This window comes from Ascaphus truei, chromosome 9, assembly GCF_040206685.1.
Source record: "Ascaphus truei isolate aAscTru1 chromosome 9, aAscTru1.hap1, whole genome shotgun sequence".
NCBI classification, from domain to species: Eukaryota; Metazoa; Chordata; class Amphibia; order Anura; family Ascaphidae; genus Ascaphus; species Ascaphus truei.
In genome coordinates, this window is record NC_134491.1 from 37,646,360 (window position 1) to 37,668,935 (window position 22,576).

Below are 22,576 nucleotides of genomic sequence, written 5' to 3' on the forward strand. Positions count from 1 at the left end.
TGATACTATACTGTACATCTCGGATGCACTGACCTTGACCCCTTGCAGGCGCACATACCATAAAAGCCTCCTACTGTCTCTGTAAGTTCTCCCTAATTATCGTGTAGATTGTAAGCTCTTCTGGGCTGGAACTCCCTGAATGTCTGAAGCGCTTACTCCCATTATGTTATATTATTGTTATGTTACATTATGTGACGTGTATTACTGCTGTGAAGTGCTATGTACCTGGATGGCGCTATATAAATAAAGATATACATACAGTACATACATTAATTCCCCAAAATAGATCTAAAAAGGATCATGCAAGTAGAATTCCTTTTGTTTCTAAGTACACTACAGCTTCAAGATATAATAAAAGTTCTATCTTTAAAAATTGGAAAATCTTTGATAGTGATCCATTGTTATGTAACAGTCTTCATATGCCTCCCCTTTTTTTTCTTACACTAGGGGTAGAAACTTAAAAGATCAATTCATTAAAGGAAATAGGAATGGGTGATACACAGGCAGTTTTCTCTATGAGAAAAAATAGTACATTCCCTTGTCTTAACTGTGTCCATTGTAACTCCGTTAAGGGGGATACGTTTACACACCCCGGACTGGGGAAACCATATAAGATAAAAGATTTCTATACTTGTGAATAAAATGTTATTTATCTATGGTGTCCTTGTGGTGAATGCTATGTAAAAAAAAAAAAAGCTAAATGAGATATTGTAGCCATCTCAGGCTTTTTAATACAAATTCTGCCATTTTGGAACATGGATTAGATGGAAAAATGACACGGATATGCAATAGTGCAGCGACATATGCAATGAAGATGAAAAAATAAAAGGTGAGAAGGACAAGCTAATTGAGGTTACCCTTTTAAATAATTATCTGCTGAAGAATTCTGCCATTTAAAGGCAAGCTATATCCCTTTTGCATAATGTTTTCTCACATTTTTATGGATAATATATGAATCTCAGTGCAACTCAGCAGAAACTAGCCGGTGGTACCTTCCAAACCCAAAGGAGAAATTATTTCATTATAGATAAATTGTTCCATTAGTGGAAAAAAACTTAACAAAAAAAAAAACAGTTTGATCCTCTAATTTACAAAAAAAACACCATTGTTGGCTTTAATCCTGAGAATGACTATAATTTTCATTGAATGTCACATGGACCATCACACCGGTGGCCATTTGGATGTTATTATTTTGGCTGTTTCTAAGGGAGGTCTGTAACGCCCATGTTTATGTACCGTATGCATGTATGAATTTATATCTGTATTTGTATAGCTATGAAGAAAAAAAAGAGAACACAAAGTCTTTGGCGTGGGGAGAATATCTACCACTTCAGAACCGGTGTGTGTAATAGTCCAGTCACAATGAAAGTCTTAATAATGGTTAATCTCCTCTGCGATGTCACAACTGTGTAAGTATCGCACAGGAGATTAACCATTACTAAGACTTTCATGGTGACTGGTTATAGTGGAGGAGTGGTGCTCTAGAATACTTGGATCTGTACCTTAATATTGAAAGGAAAAGAGCAAAATACTGGGTAATGATTACTGGAATAATCAAGCACTAAACCTATCAAAGGGCTCTAAAGTACCCTGAAGGTTGGGGTAGGTGCATGGAGACACCTCCCCTGCCTCATTGGGTAAGCCCCAGGTAAACGTACTCACAGACTCCCAGTTGCTCTATCCAAAGCGTGCAGCTGTATCCAGGTAAGTAGAATCCAATGCAGTGTGTGTGCAGCGCACAGCAAAAAGTTGAGAGAGAACAGGTCTGGCAAAATAATGCTTTAATGACAAGCCATAAAATAGAGGGTTGTGAGCCTTCTACGCGTTTCGTGCAGGTTATGCACTTTATCAAGGACTTCTTGATAAAGTGCATAACCTGCCCGAAACACGTAGAAGGCTCACAACCCTCTATTTTATGGCTTGTCAGTAAAGCATTATTTTGCCAGACCTGCTCTCTCTCAACTTTTTGCTGTGCGGTGCACACACACTGCATTTCATGGTGACTGGACTATTGCACACCCCGGTTCGGAAGTGGTAGATATTCTCCTCACCTGCGCCAAAGACTTTGTGTTCTCTTTTTTCTTCATAGGTTAACAAGTCTATTTTTTGGATAGATTTTGCTGTCTAGTCTTTTGGCTGCCAATCCTATGCATTTCATGCGATCTGTGGGATTTTAGCAACATATTTTAATTTATTGTATGTTTGCAACACTGTCACTGTGGCACGATCTGTATATCATCATATGGTTAGATTTATACACAGTTTCAGTTTAGAGTTATTGTGTAGTTATATACGATCACTATTTTTTGTTTGTATATGGAGCCTAGGTAATTTATGCACATATTATTGTGTGTAGATACAGGACGTTGGTTCACTTGTTCCACAAGGTTGAACCCTTTGTGGTAATTTAGACACTTAGTATTGGGTGGATTATTATAGGTTTAAAGGTCACATATTATTAGCGTTAGTTGGCTCTAATTGTGGTGGAATTAATCATTCCGGCATTTTTTAATAGGTTAGAGCGCTTTATTGTGTAATTAGTCACTTTTTCTTGTATTTGTATAGCGCCATGCATATACAAAGCGCTTCATGTGTCAAAATATTATGAAGCATAATAGAAATAAGCTCTTCAGGCATAAAAGCAAACATTAGGAATAGGTGTCCCTGTCCTGAAGAGCTTACAATCTAATTGGCAAGTAGGGAGAATGTACTGACTGTAGGAAGGTGTTATGTTAAGTGCGTATGCCAGGGGTCATGGTGAGGACTAGTACTTTGGAGCAACGCAACTGCTTTTTAAAGAGGTGTGTTTTCAGAAAGGTCTTAAACGTGGAGATAGAGGATGCTCATCAGATATTGAGCGGGGAGGGCATTTCAAAGGCATGGGACAGTATGTGAGAAAGGTGTGATTACTACATTAGTGACTATGAACATCCCCGCAACAAAGGGATTAATGACACATCACACTTATGCCAAAGCAGAAACATAGAATTTGAGATACAGAATTTGATGGCAGGTGAGAACCATTTGACCCACCCAGCCTGATTTTCTCGCTCTTGTAAAACAGGCAGGGCATCACCGTTCTTACCTGGAAGTAGCAACAAGGGTGTAGTCTTTGACACACTCTGCTCATCTTGGAATGAGAAGACCCGCATTCTTCGCAATACCTTGTACTGAATAAAAACCATTGACTTGTCAGATTGATTCACAACACGTATGCAAAAAAACTTTATCTCATCAGGGATGAGGGGAAAACGAATCCGGCCATTCCCAATGTCAAAATCCGAAACTACGTCAATTCCACTTTTTGCACGGATGAAGTCATTTCTAGAAAGCATACAGAATTAAGTTACAAGTTATATAATAATAGTACAGTGCAGAGTTACAGTATAAGGGCACTAAATGTAATAAATGTTTTCCCCAAGGAACTCAATCTAATTGGAAAACATACATCGACCATAGTGTATGGCATGATATAATGTGCCTGTTCCAAAGAGCTTGCAATCTAATTGGCACACTTCTAGTGTATACTGTAGGTTAATAAAACATTGCCAGTAGGGTAAGTTCATGAAGAGAAAAAAGTGCAAACATGACATAAAACCATTTCTTACAAACATCCACTCACGTTGCTTCTTTGTTGAACGAATGAGCCAAAAGATTGAGAAATTGCTTGTCTAGTTTTTACATACAAAACTATTAATTGCAAAAAAACACAAGACCGGTATAATGTATAGGCAGAAAGGAGACCATATAATTCCTAAACAGTGATACTCCATAAGACATCTTTCTGAACAGCTTTACTGCCCATGCACGTGAATAGTCCATATGGTGTCTTTCAGCAAAGGAAAGGGGTCAAGATGTCATACAGAGTAACATTTGGCAATTTTTTTTGTCATATCTTGCAGGAAAAATCCTCAACTTTCATGAACATTTGAGCAATAATAAGTCGGTCATAGTAGATTATTACATTTAAGAATTATTGGATAATCTAATAAATATTCTTTGGAATTGGTGACGGCATGATGACCTCATCAAGTGTATAGTTACAAAATAGTGTTTAGAGAAGACATTTTGTTAAATGTATGCCATAGGTAGTTTTAAAGTATCATCTGGGTAGCAGTTGTCCATGCACTGTTCAGACAATGGACAAGATTGATGAAGTGTTAAGCCAAGAAGATGAGCAGCAGACCCACAATAAAGACAGACTTACGATTGAACTGCCTGAAGAAGTGTAGAGTGCACAGTTTAAGAGGTAAACAAATTAGCACTGTCGTCAGCTGCCGAGACCCTGTCAATCCTCCATGGTGAATTTCATCTGGTACACTCACGAAAAGCTATTTATCATGGCCACTCACAGCAAAACTCAGTACAATCATGTCAACACTCCAGTTGATGTTCGAAAGAAGGATATGATCGTCTGCACAGTCCGTCACGAACTCCTGTCCAGCAGGAACTCCCAATGGTGTCAGCTCACAGATCGTCCTCCGGGAACACACATCTACTGCATTCAGTTCCGGGCAGGGAACGTTTTCAATGGGGCAGCGGATTCCCTTAATGTTTTCATATGGGTACACCGTTCACAACCACCCTGGTATCAGGAACACATATAACCTTACGTGTTTCTTCAGATTAACTGATTTATTCAGGGGATGGATTCTGGGTATGCTCACAAGGTATATATACCTCCAGAAACCAATCAGATAAGACATGAACTAGCTATATACGTGTATTGTATGTGCTCTAATTGTAAACATACAAAATCAGTGTGTCTATAGATCAATTAATCCACAGAATCTTACTATAAACACACAATTATAAAAAAGTATAAAAATACAGAAAATATCTAAAACATCAACACTCAAATTGTGTATAGGCATGTATCTAAATAATATTCATATTACATATATTAGACATTGGACTATGGAGGACATTGTATATATTTTACTTAATTAATTAGGCTTGTTTAAAAGGAGCAACTATTTACTATTTTGAATATATCACTTGAATGAGGTTGCATGTATACAGTGCTTTACAAAAGGTGTGTGTGGAGTGGGAGTGTATACCAATGGTGTGGGTAGGTGTAGAAATGTAAGAGGGTGTTGCAATACTATAAGTGTGTGTGGATACTATGTGGTCCCTATTGATATATAGGGATGGAATGACATTGTGTATTTGTATGTGTAAGAGACAGCTGTGTGTGCATTCATATAGCGCAGTATGTATAGACATGGCCTTTAGCACTCATGGGTAGAGAGTTCTCTTCTGCCAGTAGTGACTCATGAAACTGCGTTTTCGGTTTAGGCCACCGCTAAGTGTCCCGAACAGTTGCATAAATATGTATTCATGCAACTATCTCTCTTTCAGTGTTCTGAGATTACATTTGAGTATGGCCACTTTCAGATCGTTCATCTTATGGCCAGAGTCAGAGAAATGCTTGCCAACCGGACAGTCTCTTGTTCCGCGTGTGATGCTATGGCGATGCAGATTCATTCTCTAGTTTAGCCCCTGTCCCTCAAATAGCTGGCTCTGTCTGTAGGTTTGCGGTATAGAGAAGCCTGTAGTTGGTTGTGATGGTGGTGTCAAGAAAATATACTTTGTCCGGGGAATGGGTGAATTTGAGGTTGACAGTCGGGTGGAACGTATTGAAGTTCTCATAGAACTGTAGGAGGTCCTGTTCACCAGAGGTCCAAATCATCAGGATGTCATCAATGTACGTAAGTGGTTTCAAGTGACAGGTGGAAAGAAAGTCACTTTCCAGTTTTGCGCAGAACAGATGGGCATACTGTGGCACCATCCGAGTGCCCATAGCGGTCCCAGTTGTCTGTAGGTATGTGCCATCCAAATTTGAAGTACAGATGCAGCCAGGAGTATCCGAATACTTGCCTTGGAAAATCTGGGGCAATCTCCCAGTAATGCTGCAGCATTTCTGTGACATTTCTGCACAGACCCATTCAAGCGGAACCCTGCTGTGTTAATGCGATGGGCAATTAGTCTGTCTGCAGAAATGTCGCAGCATTACTGGGCGATTGTCCCAGATTTTTCCAAGGCAAGTGTTCGGATACTCATGGCTGCATCTGCAGTTATGGATCAGAATACATTTGATGCATTTAGTCACTGTCTCTGTGAGTGACTCCTGCGGTCCCAGAAAGTATCTACATGCTGAAATCCCATGCTATATATAGATAGATATTTTATTAGCCATACTTGGTCTGGCAACCAGTCTGCCCTCCCTGACATGCAAGTCCTGGTAAGTTCAGGCAGTGTCAGTCCCAATCCGGGGTTTTCCCCACACAAGCAGCGTTCTTGATTGACAGAGGTGGGACAGGGTCTGTGTTCTGCCCAATCCTGGGCTCAGACCTTGTACCTTCCCCCTCTGTACTAGGGAAGCTACAACCCTAAATTAAGTTAGTGTTGTCTCGCCCTCTGGGATGGAACTATATCCTCAGTCCCCATAAGGAGGGTTGTGGCAAAGCAAAGGCAGCTGGAAAGACCTCAAGCCTCAAAGCTGACCCAGGGACCATCCCTCTGGACCTGAGAGAAGTCTGTATCCGGTATAGAAATATATACTGTATGCAGTGTTGCTGAATAAATATGTTCCTGTTCAACTACACTCCTGGCCTTTCTGCAGTCTATCAGGGGGAGTATGTGATAGTTCTTCCGCAGGGACTGCCTCCAGCACTCCTGGAGTCTGCTGAAGATGGAGACGTTGACATCCAGAGAAGGAACTATGTATTTACCTCAAAAGCCTGTCCTGTTTCCCCAACAACATTGGTGGAACCTCAGACGTCCTGTGAACCAACAGGTAATTAGCACCACTACACACCTAGTAGCAGGTAGATATCCCATAGAGTGGGGGAATGACCACTACATATATATGTCGATGTTGCATGGATTAATAAACACTATTTATTCTATCATCATATTGAATCCGGTTCTGGTATTATGGTCAACTTGATCTTGTGAACACACACACACACTTTTTGCACAATGCGCATACCTGTTTTTCTTGAGCCAAGCAATGATGCGCCTGGCTTGCCCTTTAGTACAAGTTTTCCCACCCACGGGTGGCGGCATAGAGATTGGTTCTTCCCCTTGATCTTTCCTCATTGCCCTGTACTGATCAGGGAATGACACTAGTGTCTTCTTCAGTACCTATGACAGAAAGAGCAGCACCTCAAAACATTGTTCAGGAACGAATATGTCAAGTGCAGTAAGCATCACTTAGATCAGCGGTGCGCAAAGTGAGGGACGCGCCACCCAGGGGGGGCGGGAGAATTTCTAGGGGGAGCGTGGCAGTTACAGAGGCCCCAGGCTCTTCCCCACGGCATTTAAATTAAATTAAATGCCGGGGGAGGCGTGAAGCCTCTGTAACTCCCTTACCTGGTCTCTGCCGGGTCTTCGGCAATGCGTCGTCAAATGATGCCGCGGGGTCATGTGACGTCACGCGTCGCCATGGCAACGAGCGTCAAATGACGCGGCGGGGTCACGTGACATCACATAACCCGCGTCGTCATTTGACGATGAGTCCTTTTGGAGAATGGGAGCACGAACGATGCGGCTCCCGGGCAGGGGGGCGCAGCTCGAGAAGTTTGCGCACTCCTGACTTAGATAAAAGTGTTGCTTCTTCACGGAAAACTTACTGCAACAAACATCATGGGCACTGTTGTGTGATGGTACTAGATGCAACTAAGCAAGCAAATGTATTTTTTAAATAAATAGCTCAATTTCTTTTTTATAATCATAAACCTTGATTTTAATAATATTTTAAGAGCTTCTTTGTCTTATTGTTTAGAATTATAGTTTCTATTTTCTTTGGTTCCTGCATAATTCAAATAATTGTTTTTTCAAAATATTTCTGTTTACTATGGAAATGTTGAAAGTAATAAAGGTGTCAGTCATCCCCATTTAACTTACCACTGTCCTTAGTTCACCTTTGTCCTGCCCCTTTATCCTACTAAACATGCCACTGCACATAGTTCACATTGGTCCTAAAGCACCAGCACACCAAATATATATACCCTATTTCCTTGATTCTAAGACGCACCTTTTTTCCGCTTTTCACATGTCTGAAATCAGGGGTGCATCTTAGAATCGATGTATTAAAAAAAAAATGTTTTAAGTGTCTACAGTACTAACCCCCTCTTTTCACTTAACATGTTTCATGAGAGGTCTCATGTCAGCAGAGGACGATGCGGGCGGCGGCGGCAGGAGATGTCCCACGTCTGCAGATGTTTGAAAATGGACAGCGGGCGGGATTGCGGCGGGAGGACAGGTCCCAAGTCTGCAGGTGAATGAAGATAAGAGGACAGTGGGCGGGCGGGCGGTGGCAGCGGCGACAGGAGATCATAACAGCAGGAGAGCTGAGCAAGAGCAGCATAGGGGCACGGCTTGGGAGGTGCACACGGTTATACCGGAAGTTGACCGTTGTCTGACTTCCGGTTACAGTATGCACCTCCACAGCCGTTCCTCTATGCCGCTCTGCTCCTGCTCAGTTCTCCTGCTGTTATGATCTCCTGCCGCCGCCGCACACCCGCCGTCTTCTTATTTTCATTCACCTGCAAACTTGGGACCTGTCCTGCCGCCGCACTCCCGCAGCACAACCAGACGCACTGTCCATCTTCAACCATCTGCAGACGTGGGACCTCTCCTGCCGCTTCATCCTCCACTGACATGGGACCTCTCCTGAAACATGGCAAGTGAAATAGTAATTTTCCTCAACTGCAAGGGCCAAATCGATGGTGCGTCTTTCAACCGAGGAAATACGGTAGGTATGTGTGATAGATATATATATATATATATATTGCATACCCAGTTAAAATCAACCCCACACTGATGAGACCCATCAAGGTCGAAACAGCTGTCTGTGGGTGGTTTTCTGGGTATGCACCTTAACCCTGGCTGTGCTCAAAGCTGTGACCATGCAGCAAGCTTAAGCCTATAGGGAACCATGTTAAAAATGGTTATTGAGGCAAAAAGTGACACTGTGTGCTCATTTGCATGTCATTTCCCAGAATCCCTTGCTGCAGTGGAAGTGCTGTATGCTGGGTGATGATGGGGAAAGGCGGGGTTGCAGACCTGCCTAAGACATGCAGATGAGCATACAGTTGTATTTGCATATATATATATATATATATATATATATATATATATATATATATATATATATATATATATATATATATATATATATATATAGAGATATATATATATATATATATAGAGATATATATATATATAGAGATATATATATATACAAAAACACAGAAAAAACAGGCGCACTCATAGCGTAAAATTGTATAACAATAAATTTATGGAGTAAGGGATAAAAATACACACTCACAAACAAAGCTGAATAAAATGCATTTTTGAGTACAACTCAGCCCGTTCAGACGCAGGAACCCAAAGAGGAGGACTTCGGTGTGATGTCCGCGGTGTGTCTTGCCACAATAGCCCCTCTATGTCCTGGCAGGGACCGAAAGCCACGAGGGACGCCGCCTTCCCCTTTCTCCGGTGCTACACAGGGCATACACTGAATAGAATCTCGCGTGAACTCGATGACGTCAGCGAGGTTTCAGCCGGAGAGAGTTCACAGTGTAAACAGGAACTTGAATGTCTGAATGGCTGGTAGCAAAATGCTAGCAAAGCAGCAGGAGTGCAATATATGCAGATGAGTGTCAATAAAATATATAAACTGGACAGTAGGCTCCACAGTAATCTCGAGATCACGCGAGATTCTATTCAGTGTATGCCCTGTGTAGCACCGGAGAAAGGGGAAGGCGGCGTCCCTCATGGCTTTCGGTCCCTGCCAGGACATAGAGGGGCTATTGTGGCAAGACACACCGCGGACATCACACCGAAGTCCTCCTCTTTGGGTTCCTGCGTCTGAACGGGCTGAGTTGTACTCAAAAATGCATTTTATTCAGCTTTGTTTGTGAGTGTGTATTTTTATCCCTTACTCCATAAATTTATTGTTATACAATTTTACGCTATGAGTGCGCCTGTTTTTTCTGTGTTTTTGTAGAAATCCTCAAGGAAGTGGTGTTCCCTTCATTCGGGCTGCAGAGACTCTTTTGGATAGCAATTGGAACATTTTGGGATTTGTATATCTTTTACATATATTTTCTGGACATTTTCTTTGTTGATATTTTATCATGTATTTTATTGGTTCAATATTTTAATTTTTACTTTATCCACTGTGCTTAGCATAGGTTCTTTATTCTTATCTGTAATATTTTCCATTTTACTTTTACTTTGTAGAGATTTTATATAGTGATAGGTTGGCGCTAATATTTTTTCTTTTGTTGTGAGATATATATATATATATATACACAGTGGTTGACAAATCACCAAAAAATCTACTCGCCACCTAGTACCAAACGTGTGCTGCTTGGGCCAATATTTACTCGCCCGGGGGTTAAATCCACTCGCCCGGGGCGAGCAAATGTATAGGTTTGTCGAACATATATATATATATATATATATATATATACATACATACACACACACACACACACTTTATTATTTCCCCCCCTGTTTTTTCTTTTTTTTTACCATTTCTAATCTCTATTTAAGTCATAGAATCCTTTGTAAATAAGTATTGCTGACCTGAGGAAGAGAGGAAAATGCTCAAAAGCTTGTCTTATTATATCAATTGTTAGTCCAAATAAAAAAAAATGTATCGCCCAATAGTGAAGTAGTCATTTATTCTGCACTATCGCAACTGGACTACCACGGCTATTTCTGATATATATATATATATATATATCACATTATGAACATAATTATCAGCTAAAAATATTGTCCCTCTTGGTTTTAGAACCAAAATACAGTTTAAAAAGTTTATTGGACCAGAAAAGTTCTTAATAATAGAAATGTTAAAAAAAAAAAAACGGAGGCTTTAGCTTGTTAGACATGATAAGGAGTAAATGTAGAGTTAATGTCAGGCTTTTAATTTTTAGGCTGAAATACATAACCACACCTTTTATTTTGAGCTGAGAAAAGGGGAATGTTGATTAAGTGTAGGCTCTACATAACATTTTATGCATAATTTACAAGCAAGAACTATTACTCATGCAGACTTTATGCAGGATGTGGGGGCAGAGTAAAGGTAACTCTTAGCACTGTATTTTGCGGGTGTTAACAAACTATGGATTTTAAGAACATTTTCTATACTGTATTATGTCTCTGGGGCACAGGGAGATGAATGAATTGGCCAACGTTACAAAGAGCTGATACTAGGATTCAAACTAGATACGATACACCTGCTATTCCTTTATTTCAATTTCTTTGCTGAAAATGTCACAAATTGTTTATTTTGGACTAAATTCAAGGTGTAAATACTGTTTAACTACAAACAGTTCTGCTTGCAAATCCACAATGGAGATAACATTAGTAAAAGCCGTATTAGAAGTATCGGCAAATGCATATGTCCTAAAATGATGACTGACTAAGGGACCAAGTTGCTGAAGCTGAAACTGTATTAAAGGCAATCCCTACTACGATTTGAGATATATATATATATATATATATATATATATATATATATATATTATTGCTTTATGGGATAAGCACCAAAACTTGCATATGGTGTGCTGGCTGTGCATTGGATTATATATATATATATATATATATATATATATATATATATATATATATATATATATATATATATATAGTGGTTGACAAATCACCAAAAAATCTACTTGCCACACAAAAAAATCTACTCGCCACCTAGTACCAAACGTGTGCTGCTTGGGCCAATATTTACTCGCCCGGGGGTTAAATCCACTCGCCCGGGGCGAGCAAATGTATAGGTTTGTCGAACACTGTATATATATATATATATATATATATATATATATATATATATATATATATATATACACACACACATATAATCTTTTGGACTCATCATATTGCATGTCTCTTCAAAATAAAATATCAGGGCTGAAAGAATACTCCTGGTTTCCACCACAGAAATCTTGAATAAACGCAAAGTGGCGAACCAGCTTTAAAAAAAGCTGGCAAAAGCCATCTTGTTCTATTACTGTACGTAAACAAATCAGCGTTTATTTTTGGACTATACTATATTCAAATATATGGGGGGAGGAGAGATCACAGGTTAGGCTGCTCAGTTAACACTTTATACAATGGTGTCTGATACCTTTTTATACTGAACAGCAACTTTCTTGAAATAGTGAACATTACCTTTCCAAAATGAACCGTGTCTTCTTGAACTTCTGCTTTTCTAGTTTTCCGCAGGGCATACAGCACGTTTGAGAAATTAGGTTTCAGCTGATCATCGCTATATAGACACAAAATAAAGGTTAATGCAGAATATATCTAAATCATAAATCTATGGGGGTTATGTATTGAGTGTTGCAAATTGAAGCAAGTGTCCAAAAACTGGGGAAATGGTGTCAGTCTGACTTTGCATCACTGTGTCAAAATGTTTTGCTTCAGAGTGTTTTGGGGAGAACTTATATGTGGATTGGGGATAAGAGACATAACCCCATATTGCAATGGATCACAATCTCCCCCTTTAACTGGTTCCACTCTCATTGCAGCAAATAAGTTACCCAGGTTGGATCTGCAATTAACTTTGGTTCCTGAGAGATCTGTGCCAAATTATTGCTTATTGTTTTGGAGCAAACAGCACCATCTTGTATTTGCAAAACATTAACTAGCACAGGCTTAGCCAGTCCTGGTTTTGCAACACATTCCCAACAGAGCTCAATGCTGTAACCTCTAGGATAAATCTGCAGATATCCAATAAGGCTCAATGGAAAGCAGATAAGGATCTGTTGACCCACCCATTTTGCTAAACTACAGTATGGTTAAGGAAAGCTAACTTGTGAGAAGCTATGATTTGCTGTCTCATCTTGCAGTAAAGGTTTTTAAATGTTTTTAATTTTTTTTTTTTTTTTTTTAACTACTTCAGCCACCATCCAAACAACATGTACAGGAAAAATAGCACTTGATGTCAAAGGCCCTTGTGGATTTATTTAAGGACTATAATCAGTAACTTTTTGGGATTCTGGATTTAAAAAAAAAAAAAGTTTGGATTGGTAAGAACAGTTTTTTTATCAGTGAGACTCCATGTGATCCTGATGCTAAAAACCTGTGAGACTGACTGACAATTTGAGCTGACATGTCTGATTTATACTTGGGCAGACACAGTATGATTTGACCAATGACTGTCTCCCTGATAAAAGCTCACTCATTCTCACTGCTATGTGAGATGATTGCATATTCCGTTATGCCTAGCCTCCTTAATACATTATTAATTCATCAAATATTTTACCAGGAGAAAATATATGCAGTTTTCAGTGAAATGAATGCCTTAATTAATGCAGATCAAGTTCTTGCTGGCTTCTTTAGCACCAAACATGTTAACCTCTGCCAGTGCATGTTGGGGATTGGAGTCATGCTTTTCCCTATTCAGTGCTCTAATAACTCCCAGAGATAAGCTGCATTGGGTGGGAGTTAAAGAGGTCATCAATGGAAGCCTCCAATTAACTAGCAGAGGAGTGTGCCTTAATTAGTTATCAGAGCCATTAGAATTAACATTATTATGCAACTATTCTGTCCTGGCACTTTTCTCCCCCACCCCCACACACACACTTTTTGTCCCCCCACAAATCCACAAATTGTAGGAAAGTTGTGAGTGAAGAAATATCTTGTGGAGGATAGATTATCACATTAAGTAATTGGGCATAGCACCCGTACAAGGAAAAAAGCATAGGCTTACATTTCCAGAACATCAGTGTGTATATATATTTTCCAATCTGTGATAGTTAAAGAGCATCACCAGCTAATAAATGTTAGTGGGCACTTTGAAAATATGAGCTTGCTAAATATTTACGCTGTCTGATTCCCTTGATATTCAACAGCAAAATATACTAACCCCATTAAGCACACACAAGGCTAGCAATGTATGAACTACTGCACCTGCCAACAGATGAGAATACAAAACCAGGGTTGGATTATAACTACAGGTGACCCGGCAATGCATTAGGAATCTCCAGTGTCAGACACATGGGTAAACAGATTATAGTGGCCAGTATAGCCAAAAAAAAATGTATATGGCTTGCACTCTCAGTGAATTCAGAGTCTGTCTCACAGATTTGTATTATCAGTGTCTCATAGACTTAATTGGAGTCTCGCTGAGAACACCGCCTCCCCCCAGAAATGTTCTATTAAAAAGAGCACCTTGTGCCGCATGCAATCACCCTGCCTCGCTGACCAGTCCCTAAAGAACAATCTGCCACCTTTCACAGATTTTTTTTTTTTGAGTCACCCAGATTTACAGCCTTTCTCCTGACCGTGCAGGGAGATGGGAAAGTCACACAGAATCCGTGAGGGTTGACAGGTCTGCCTCCACCTCCCTCGCCATCCTTTATATAATTGCCAGAGCCACTAGGGTGGCATGCAGCTTTAAATTCAACTAAACAAACAGGTGTTCGTGACGCAAAGTGACTAAAATATGCAATAAAATGTGCAAATAAACCCAGTGAAAAATTATAACACTGAAGACACATAATACTGTTGCTCCATAGGCCGGAATCCTCTGGTTCATGGGCTACTTGTTGACATGTAAGTAATTAAAAGCAGGCTCCTCACGACACCGAATGAGAGCTGCGCCGACCGACGATCACAGTGTCTCTGGAACTTACAGTCGTGGGTTCCTATTGGTCGACAGCTTGCAGCACCCGGATGTGAAGAGATGCAAAAGCTCAACAGCTGATCAGCCTCAGAGCGTCCTGCGTGCAGCCTCCAGCACCAACGCCAAAACGGGGTTAACCTCACTTGTGCCTCCAAGCGGTAGACCACTTCCAGCTACTTAGGGTCAGGGTGTTCCATCGCCAATGTGCTTGATACCGTAATAGTGGGGACATCACCCCCTGATAAAGCCCTTCTCGTGCAAAACTGGTTGTGGTCATCACTACTATTACTGGGTAGCTCTGTCAACCCTCCAGCCATTCTCTTCCTCTGCTGCACCCACTGTCTATGTTGCCCTCGACATCCACTCTCTGCTGCTCCTTCATTTACCCTCCGCTCAGCCCCTCTATCCACGCTTCACTACCCCATCCATTAAAACTCTGCTCCCCCTCCACTTTCTAACTCCCCCCTTAAATGTGCTCAGCCCTGGCTCCAAAGACAGCACTGTAGCGAACGTTCTCACTATACATTAGGGCAGGGGTATGCAAACTGGGGGGCACAAGATTTATCAGGGGGCGGTTGCAGAGGCCCCGCGCTCTTCCCCAAGGTATTTCAATTAAATGCCGGGGAATCGCGTGAGACCTCTGCAACTTCCCATGCATCGTGGTGTCAAATGACCCCGCTGCGTCATTTGATACTGGAGACAAGGTAAGGAGGGGGGCGTGAGCAGGGGTGGGCAGCATGCAGGGGGGAAAGTCTGCACACCCCTGCATTGTGGTATATGCTCTGTTAACTAGTGCTGTATTTGTTTGACGCAGTGTGGATATTTCATTACATAAGGTAACAAAATGGCTATTCTAAATAAAATATATACTAATCATTTATATTTAATATTACTAGTTTTAAATTAAAAAAACACAGTCCTGTTTCAATTCACATTGTTTCAATCAGGTATTGAACGTTGACAATAATTAAAAAACAACAAAATATGTGTCCTATGTATGAAGTCTTCATACTGTGTGCACAATGCACATTTTATAAATGTTTGTATAATGTTAAATACAATCTTAGTACTTATGCCCCTCTGACTTCGAAGGTGGATATCTCTTTATTGAATTAAAAAAAAAAAAAAAATCACAGGGAACTTGGTTACAGAATGATGCTTCTTTTAATTCTGGGAACCTCATGATCACAGAGATAACAGCAGGAAATATTTGGACATTTTTCAAAAAATTTAACAAAGCAACTGTGTAGGTTAGTGATTTTCAACCGGGGTTCCGCGGAATCCCGGGGTTCCATGAGTACCCCTCAGGGGTTCCGCGGCCACCAGGGGGGTGAACTGGGACAAATCTTCCAGCTGCCCCAGGCACAGCGGCACCCCACATAGCAGTAACACAGCGGCTCCGGAGCTCAGCAGCAGCAGATGAAGCTGCAATCCTTCCTCTCCCTGCTCCTGCCGGAAGTCGTGACAACTTTCAGCTGACAGGAGGGAGAGGAAGGATCAGGCAAGAGCGTGCAGAAAAAAATATTCGTGGCGTACGCGCTCTAGTGCCGACTCCATATGATGTATTTGTAGAAGAATCAGAAATAATCAAAGGCACAAGATATGAGGCTAGTAATCAAGTGAGTCAGACCCAGGTGGTGTGGAGTCCATAAAAAAGACAAAATGACCATATTTAAAGAGCCTCCATCCTGTACCTTTGGCAAAGCGTGCTGCAAATGGTGAAGTAGAGATGAGGAAAATGGTAGATATTCTGCACAGCAAGGAGAGTGGGTCCAAAATAGTATAACAAATACAGCTTTATTAATCCAATAAAAAACAGAGGTGTAGCAGCACTCCTACATGCTTCGTGCAAACAGCACTTTATCAAGGAGAGCCGGCAGCTCATAGAGACTGCAGCCGTGCGGAGGCGCGCGGAGGCTGAGGGAAAGCGCCATAGTACGCGCGCCGTCCGGGGGTGTGTCTATGGGCAGGCCAGTGTCGTCACGGATCTGGTTCCTCCTCATTGGGCGAACCACTCACGTGACCGGCCCTTCGCTCTCCTGAGTGCTGAAACTAAAAAAAAATTGTCTGCTACGCCTTCGCACGCCTGCGGAAGCATGCGCGAGCCCCTGCTAAAGCCGCTCTGATTGCGGCTGCAGGGGCTCAGTGACAAGCGTGAGCGCGGGTCAGCGGCTAAGCGCTGACCATGCCCGCGGCCTTAAAGTGAGAGAAGTGTCAGTAAATGTGAGTGGCAGTGTATGTGTCAGAGTAAGTGTATGTGTAAGTGAGAGGGGGATTGCGTGTGTGTGTGTGTGTGTATAGACGAGAGAGGGGGATAGGGAGGGTGTGTGTGTGTATATAGAAGAGAGGGTGAGAGGGGGTGTAAGGGAGGGAGAACGTGGGGGGGGAGAGTGTGTATGTATGTGTAAGTGAGAGGGAGAGAGTGTGTATCAGAGGGAGTGTGAGCGTAAGGGAGAGAATGTAAGGTTGGAGTGTGTGTGTTTGTGTGTGAGTGAGAGGGGGAGAGTTTGTGTATATAGAAGAGAGTGCGGGAGAGTGACCGTAAGGGAGAGAATGTGGGGAAGAGGGAGCGTAGGGTGGAGAGAGAGAGAGAGAGAGAGAGAGAGAGAGAGAGAGAGAGAGAGAGAGAGAGAGAGAGAGAGAGAGAGAGAGAGAGAGAGAGAGAGAGAGAGAGAGAGAGAGAGAGAGAAGAGAGAGTGTGTGTGTGTGAGAGAGTTTGTGTGTATAGAAGAGAGAGGGAGGGTGAGCGTAAGGGAGAGAGTTGTAAGGGCAAGAATGTAAGGGGGAAAGTGTGCGTGTATATGTATATGTATGTGAGACAGGGAGAGTGTGTGTGAATAGAGTGGGAGAGAGTGTGGAGGAGAGGGAGCATAAGGGGGAGAATGCCAGGGGGGAGAGACACAAGAACGGGGGGGGGGACAAGAGAGGGGCATGAGATGGGAAGGGGGGCTTGAGACAGATGGGAGAGGGTTGGGGTTCCTCAGAATTTCACAATCGAATTCTGGGGTTCCTTAACCAAAAAAAAAGGTGGAAAATCACTGGTGTAGACATATGTATATTTTTAGACAGAGAAGGGGGAAGTTGCATGTTATGTTGTTCTGAGTGGCACTGTATAAAGCTGCGCTTATAGTGCCGGTGACGCCACGTCGCGGCAAAATAAATGTATTGCCGCCGTCGCTGATAGAAGTGGAGCGACGGCTTGGTTGTGATCGCTGGAAGTCAAGTTGATTTTTCCAGCAACCACCGTGACGGCACTATAAGCGCAGCCTAAAGGGGTTTCTATTGGCCAGCCCAGATCAAGCATGACCAGGAAGCTATTTTCTGCCCTTAAGGCTTTCTAAAACTCAAAAGTCTGTCCTTTAAGTATAGTGTCAATGACTGATAAACCCAAGGGTACCGAGTTATAAAACCAATAACACTGAGTTTAGACACAAGGTGATCTGATATATACATACATACATATCCTCCAACTATACCATTTAGCAAAGTACTGTACCCAGTGATAGACTTACCTTTTAGCTGCCCCTAGGTTTGAGGGAGGCCCTCATCCGCAGTGGCGGTATGTGACGCCACCTTGTCATGGCAATGCAGCGTCTTTTGATTTTCGGTTGCCATAATGTAACACTGCCGGATGGGGGCCACTCCGGAGAAGGTAAGACCCGCTTTCAACACACATACAAATTGCCTACCCCAAGAATTGCCACCCACAACAAAAACTTGGGGTGGCATACTAGGGGTGCGTGAAGTTTTCCCCCTGCACTCCCCTGTCTTCTCTCCTCCCCCTGCCTTCGCCCCTGCTCGCGCACCCCCTGCTCGGCTTGCCATGGCAATGCAACGTCACATAAACCCGCTGCATAATTTGACGCAGTGTTACCATTGCGACGCGAAGACCAGGTAGGAGACGTTCCAGAAGCCTCGCATGGTCCCCTGGCATTTAATTTAAATGGGGGCGAGCGCAGGTCTTCTGTAACCACCGCGCCCCCCCGTGGAAAATCTTGCGTCCCCCAGTTTGTGCAGCCCTGCTCTAGACTATAGTAGCCTACTCAGCCTTGTGGAAATAACCTTTGACCGTACTTATTTTTGTATGTCATGTACCTAATTAAAACGAGGTGTACCTACCCATTTCTGCTTATTGGTTGATGTCCGAAACCTCCAGCTAATTATAGAGCTATAAAATCTGTAACTGATTTCATAAATGATCAGCGGGACATAGGAAAATTGTTACTTCTATGCATATATTAATGTATACAAATAAGCACAGTATATATCCGTCACAGTGCCTTTAAATGGGACTTTTCACTTGCTTGTACACTGCTTTATCCCACATTGACAGTGGAAATAAAGTGTACTAACTGAGAACTGAGTACTGGGGGAGGGGAGGGGGGGGGGGGGGGGGGGGGGGGGGGGGGGGGGGGGGGGGGGGGGGAGTACTGGGGGAGGGGAGGGGGTGTGCGCGCACAATACGTCCAAATTAATCTTTCTATATGTAAATATCCAAATTAATTCAAAATATGATGCTATTTATATTGTTATAGCATACCTATATGTAATTCAAGAGTTTGCACAATGACATATAGGGCCTTTTACAGTGTAATATCTCCGATTTACGCTACCGGAACTAAACTCCTGTTGACTTCAATGGAGCTTCCCATGCAGCAGCTGCAGCACCGAATTGCAGCTACTGAGCCGCACTTTATTGAATAAGCAGCAGTCTCACCTTTGTTTAAACTCCGCATAGATGTCTCTCAGTTCTTCCTTCTTGTGAATGTTTGTCCTTCCTGTGTCTTTCAGGTATTGTATAAACTGCTCCCCAACCTCCTTCGACTTATTAATGCTGAATTTGGGCATGTTCTCCTTTCAGCCAGGCTCCTCTGTGTACAGTAGATATTGAGTTTGTCCCGGCTTCCAGTGCGGAATTCTTCCAAGGTGTAACAATCCCCTTTTTATGCACAGAAAGGGGCAGAACGTGCATGAGAAAGGAAAGTGTTCGAGCACCCTGCCCTGGCAGTAGAAATGAAACTGAAAGTAAAGTCGGGAAATAGAGGAAATACCCTTAGAAAACGGTGCACTAAAATGTATGCAAAACAATCCCACTTTTATTAAGTACATAAATAATCATATGGATTAGAAAGAAAACGGAAGGGAGGGCTTGACCAAAGTGGAATTCACAAACATTACACAAGTCCCATATAAAAATCCATTTATATGAGAAAATCCTTTATAAAAGGTGAGTTTTGGCACAAAACGATTGCACCATATAAACTCTTGTCAAAAAGCATGATTATTTACTGATAAAAGTGTGACTTTGCATACAGTATATTGAAATGCAAAATTTTCCAGGGGTCTTTTCTCTTTTCCAGATTTTTCTTGCAGTTTTGTCGTATTTCCCCTCTGGCAGTATATATGCAAACAGTGTAGCTATATTTCAGACAGTTTGGTGTATTTGCTATTTTCTGCCGGTAGCAATCTGTAAATAACTGAAGATAACCTTCCGCTCACTCTTAGACTGCGCGTAGAGTGCCTGGTGACGGCGACGCAACGTCTCTCCAAAACAAATCCATTGAATCCGTCGCATGCGCTTTTAGAGACAGTCGCTACATGTGACTGTCTCTAAACCAATCACAGAGCGCTGCCCCCCTCCTTGGTGACGTCACTGCCCTTGTCACCAGCGGCGTCGCTTAAAACTAAAGTTTAACTTTCGCCAGTGGCGACGGGTGACGTCATCAGTCACGTCGTCGGTACTATAAACGCGGCCTTAGATATTTAAGATAATGTTTTTTTAATTTATGCTTAAATACTTAGGTGCATCATGAGAATAAAGACTAATTATGTAACAATGTATCAGGTACAGCTCTTACACTAGATCCCTTTCGATTGCACTCAAAGTACCCATTTAGTGTTGGTTAAACATGATGAATTCATCAGAATTAGTAATTCCTATAGGACAGGATGTTTAATACACCTTGTATGTACCACTGTCTGGAAAAAATGTGTTTAAAAAAAAATAACATTTTATTTAAACAAAGACATGTGTGTTATATTTACAGTGATGATTAAAATATAATTAAAATCCCCAAGGGGAGGAGCATCTCAAAATTACTGACCATTAGTATTGTTCCCAAACATAGTTGGTATAGGTCATGCAATTTAGAATGGTATCCTTGATAATTGCAGCAGAATCTCTAGTATGTGATAGCAGTTATTATGGTAATATTATTGCTGACAGATTCGTGGTAAAATGGTGTTGATTAATACTAACAACCAATACTTAGGTGTAACTAGTCAACACCTTTTGTCTTAAACTAGAAACAAAGTGATTCTCCCAGTAAATTAGGTTTAAGACACACCTTATACTAATCAATTAGTAACCACTACTATTATACACCTCTCTGGTGTTTGTTAGTGTTTGGCAAAATGTTGATACATATTTGATATTAATCTATAGTCTCATAGTACCATCATTTTGTTGAATACGGTCCACTATATTCATAAATATCACAGTGGTTTTTTTTGTGCCATTAGTCCTCCTAATAAACACTTTAAACCAGAGGCACAAGGTTGTCAGAATAATAAAGCAATGACCAGTGCAGCAAACTTTTTTTTTAAAAGAAATTAAAATTAAACTTGGCATGTCCTGTACCTACACCATGTGCCTGCATCCTTGCTAAGGGCTCGCTAAGACAGGCTGCTACGGCAGCTTGCTAGCGTTCACGCCCCCCGCCGCTCGCTCCTGCAGCCCAGCGATCTGTGCTCAAACAGCAGGAGGCAGATTGCGGCGTTTGGGGGCCTGGCGGGGGGCGTGTAACGAACGCATCACGGAGCTGGTTCACCTTTATTGGCTGAACCAGCTCGCGTCAGGCGACTGCAGCCCCAAATTTCAATTTGGGTTGTGCCGGCAAAGTGTCGCAGCGACAACGCTATACTTTGCCGCCGGTGGAGTTTTCAGTTTGAAAACTCCCACCACACAACCCAAATTTGCGACGGTCTTGCGCGCGCACGTCGCATCGCCTTCTGTCTGAGCTAAGCCTGAGGCTGCACATTCGTTACACGCCCTGCCACACCCCCAAACGCCGTGATCTGGCTCCTGCTGTTTGAGCACAGATCGTTGTGCTGCAGGAGCACGCGGCGGGGCCGGGAACGATAGCAAGCTGCCGTAGCAGCCTGTCTGAGCGAGCCCTAAGGCCTCGTTCAGGGTGTCTGCTTCGCGACGTGCGCAACAAAGTATTTCAAGTCCATATCAGTTGTCAGGGTAGAAGCTATCCTGTCGCTGAAGTACGGAGTTGATGCTAAGGCTGAATTCCCAGTCTTCACTGTGACACACGCGCCCGGCGGGGGGGCGACGCGTGCACAGCGTTACACTGCGGTCTGGGGGGAGAGGGAAGGTTTACGACGGGAGGGGGCGTGGCTGTGGGTTTGCGGGGGCATGGCCATGACGTCCTGCGGCTGGTTCGCCCTTATTGGCTGAACCGCCGGCGGGGGCGTGGCCACGCCCCAGTCGCAGATGTCGAGGTCAAATTCCCCTGCCTCCCTGAAAACCTGTCGCACACCGCTGGGGAAAGGTGCGCGACAAGGTAGGGACTGGGACCGGCCGGACTGGAGGGGCGGGGCTTGATAGCACAGCGCACGCCGAGCCGTGCGCTGTGGCGGTGACTGGGACCGCAGCCTTACTACAATTTGCATAAACAACTCAAGTTGTTTTTTCAAGCTGCAGCAGCAGCAGCATTACTGGTACTAAGTCAGCCAATGAAATCATTCTTGAAAATGATTTGAACAGAGCAACACCCATCCCTATGCTGAGTTCTGTAGTCCCGCCTCCACAACGCTAGCAAAGGTCTGCTGGGGATGATGTGCACACATCGCCCAGCAGACGGACGTACGCGGATGCGCACCCTCCACCTCCTGTCTCTGCCACCC

General features: G+C 42.6%; 1 protein-coding gene across 1 annotated transcript in view; it reads right to left on the reverse strand.

Annotated features, from left to right (window-relative positions):
* Window positions 1-19,691, reverse strand: part of LOC142502831 (putative helicase MOV-10) — a 91,822-nt gene extending 72,131 nt beyond the window's left edge. The window contains exons 1-4 of the mRNA XM_075614387.1: window positions 19,380-19,691; window positions 12,205-12,301; window positions 6,995-7,149; window positions 3,086-3,324 (exon numbers count right to left, since the gene is read on the reverse strand). Coding sequence (XP_075470502.1) covers window positions 3,086-3,324; window positions 6,995-7,149; window positions 12,205-12,301; window positions 19,380-19,510 — 622 coding nt within the window. The 5' untranslated portion in view covers window positions 19,511-19,691. The remainder of the gene's footprint in view (window positions 1-3,085; window positions 3,325-6,994; window positions 7,150-12,204; window positions 12,302-19,379) is intronic.
* Window positions 19,692-22,576: the final 2,885 nt, after the last annotated feature.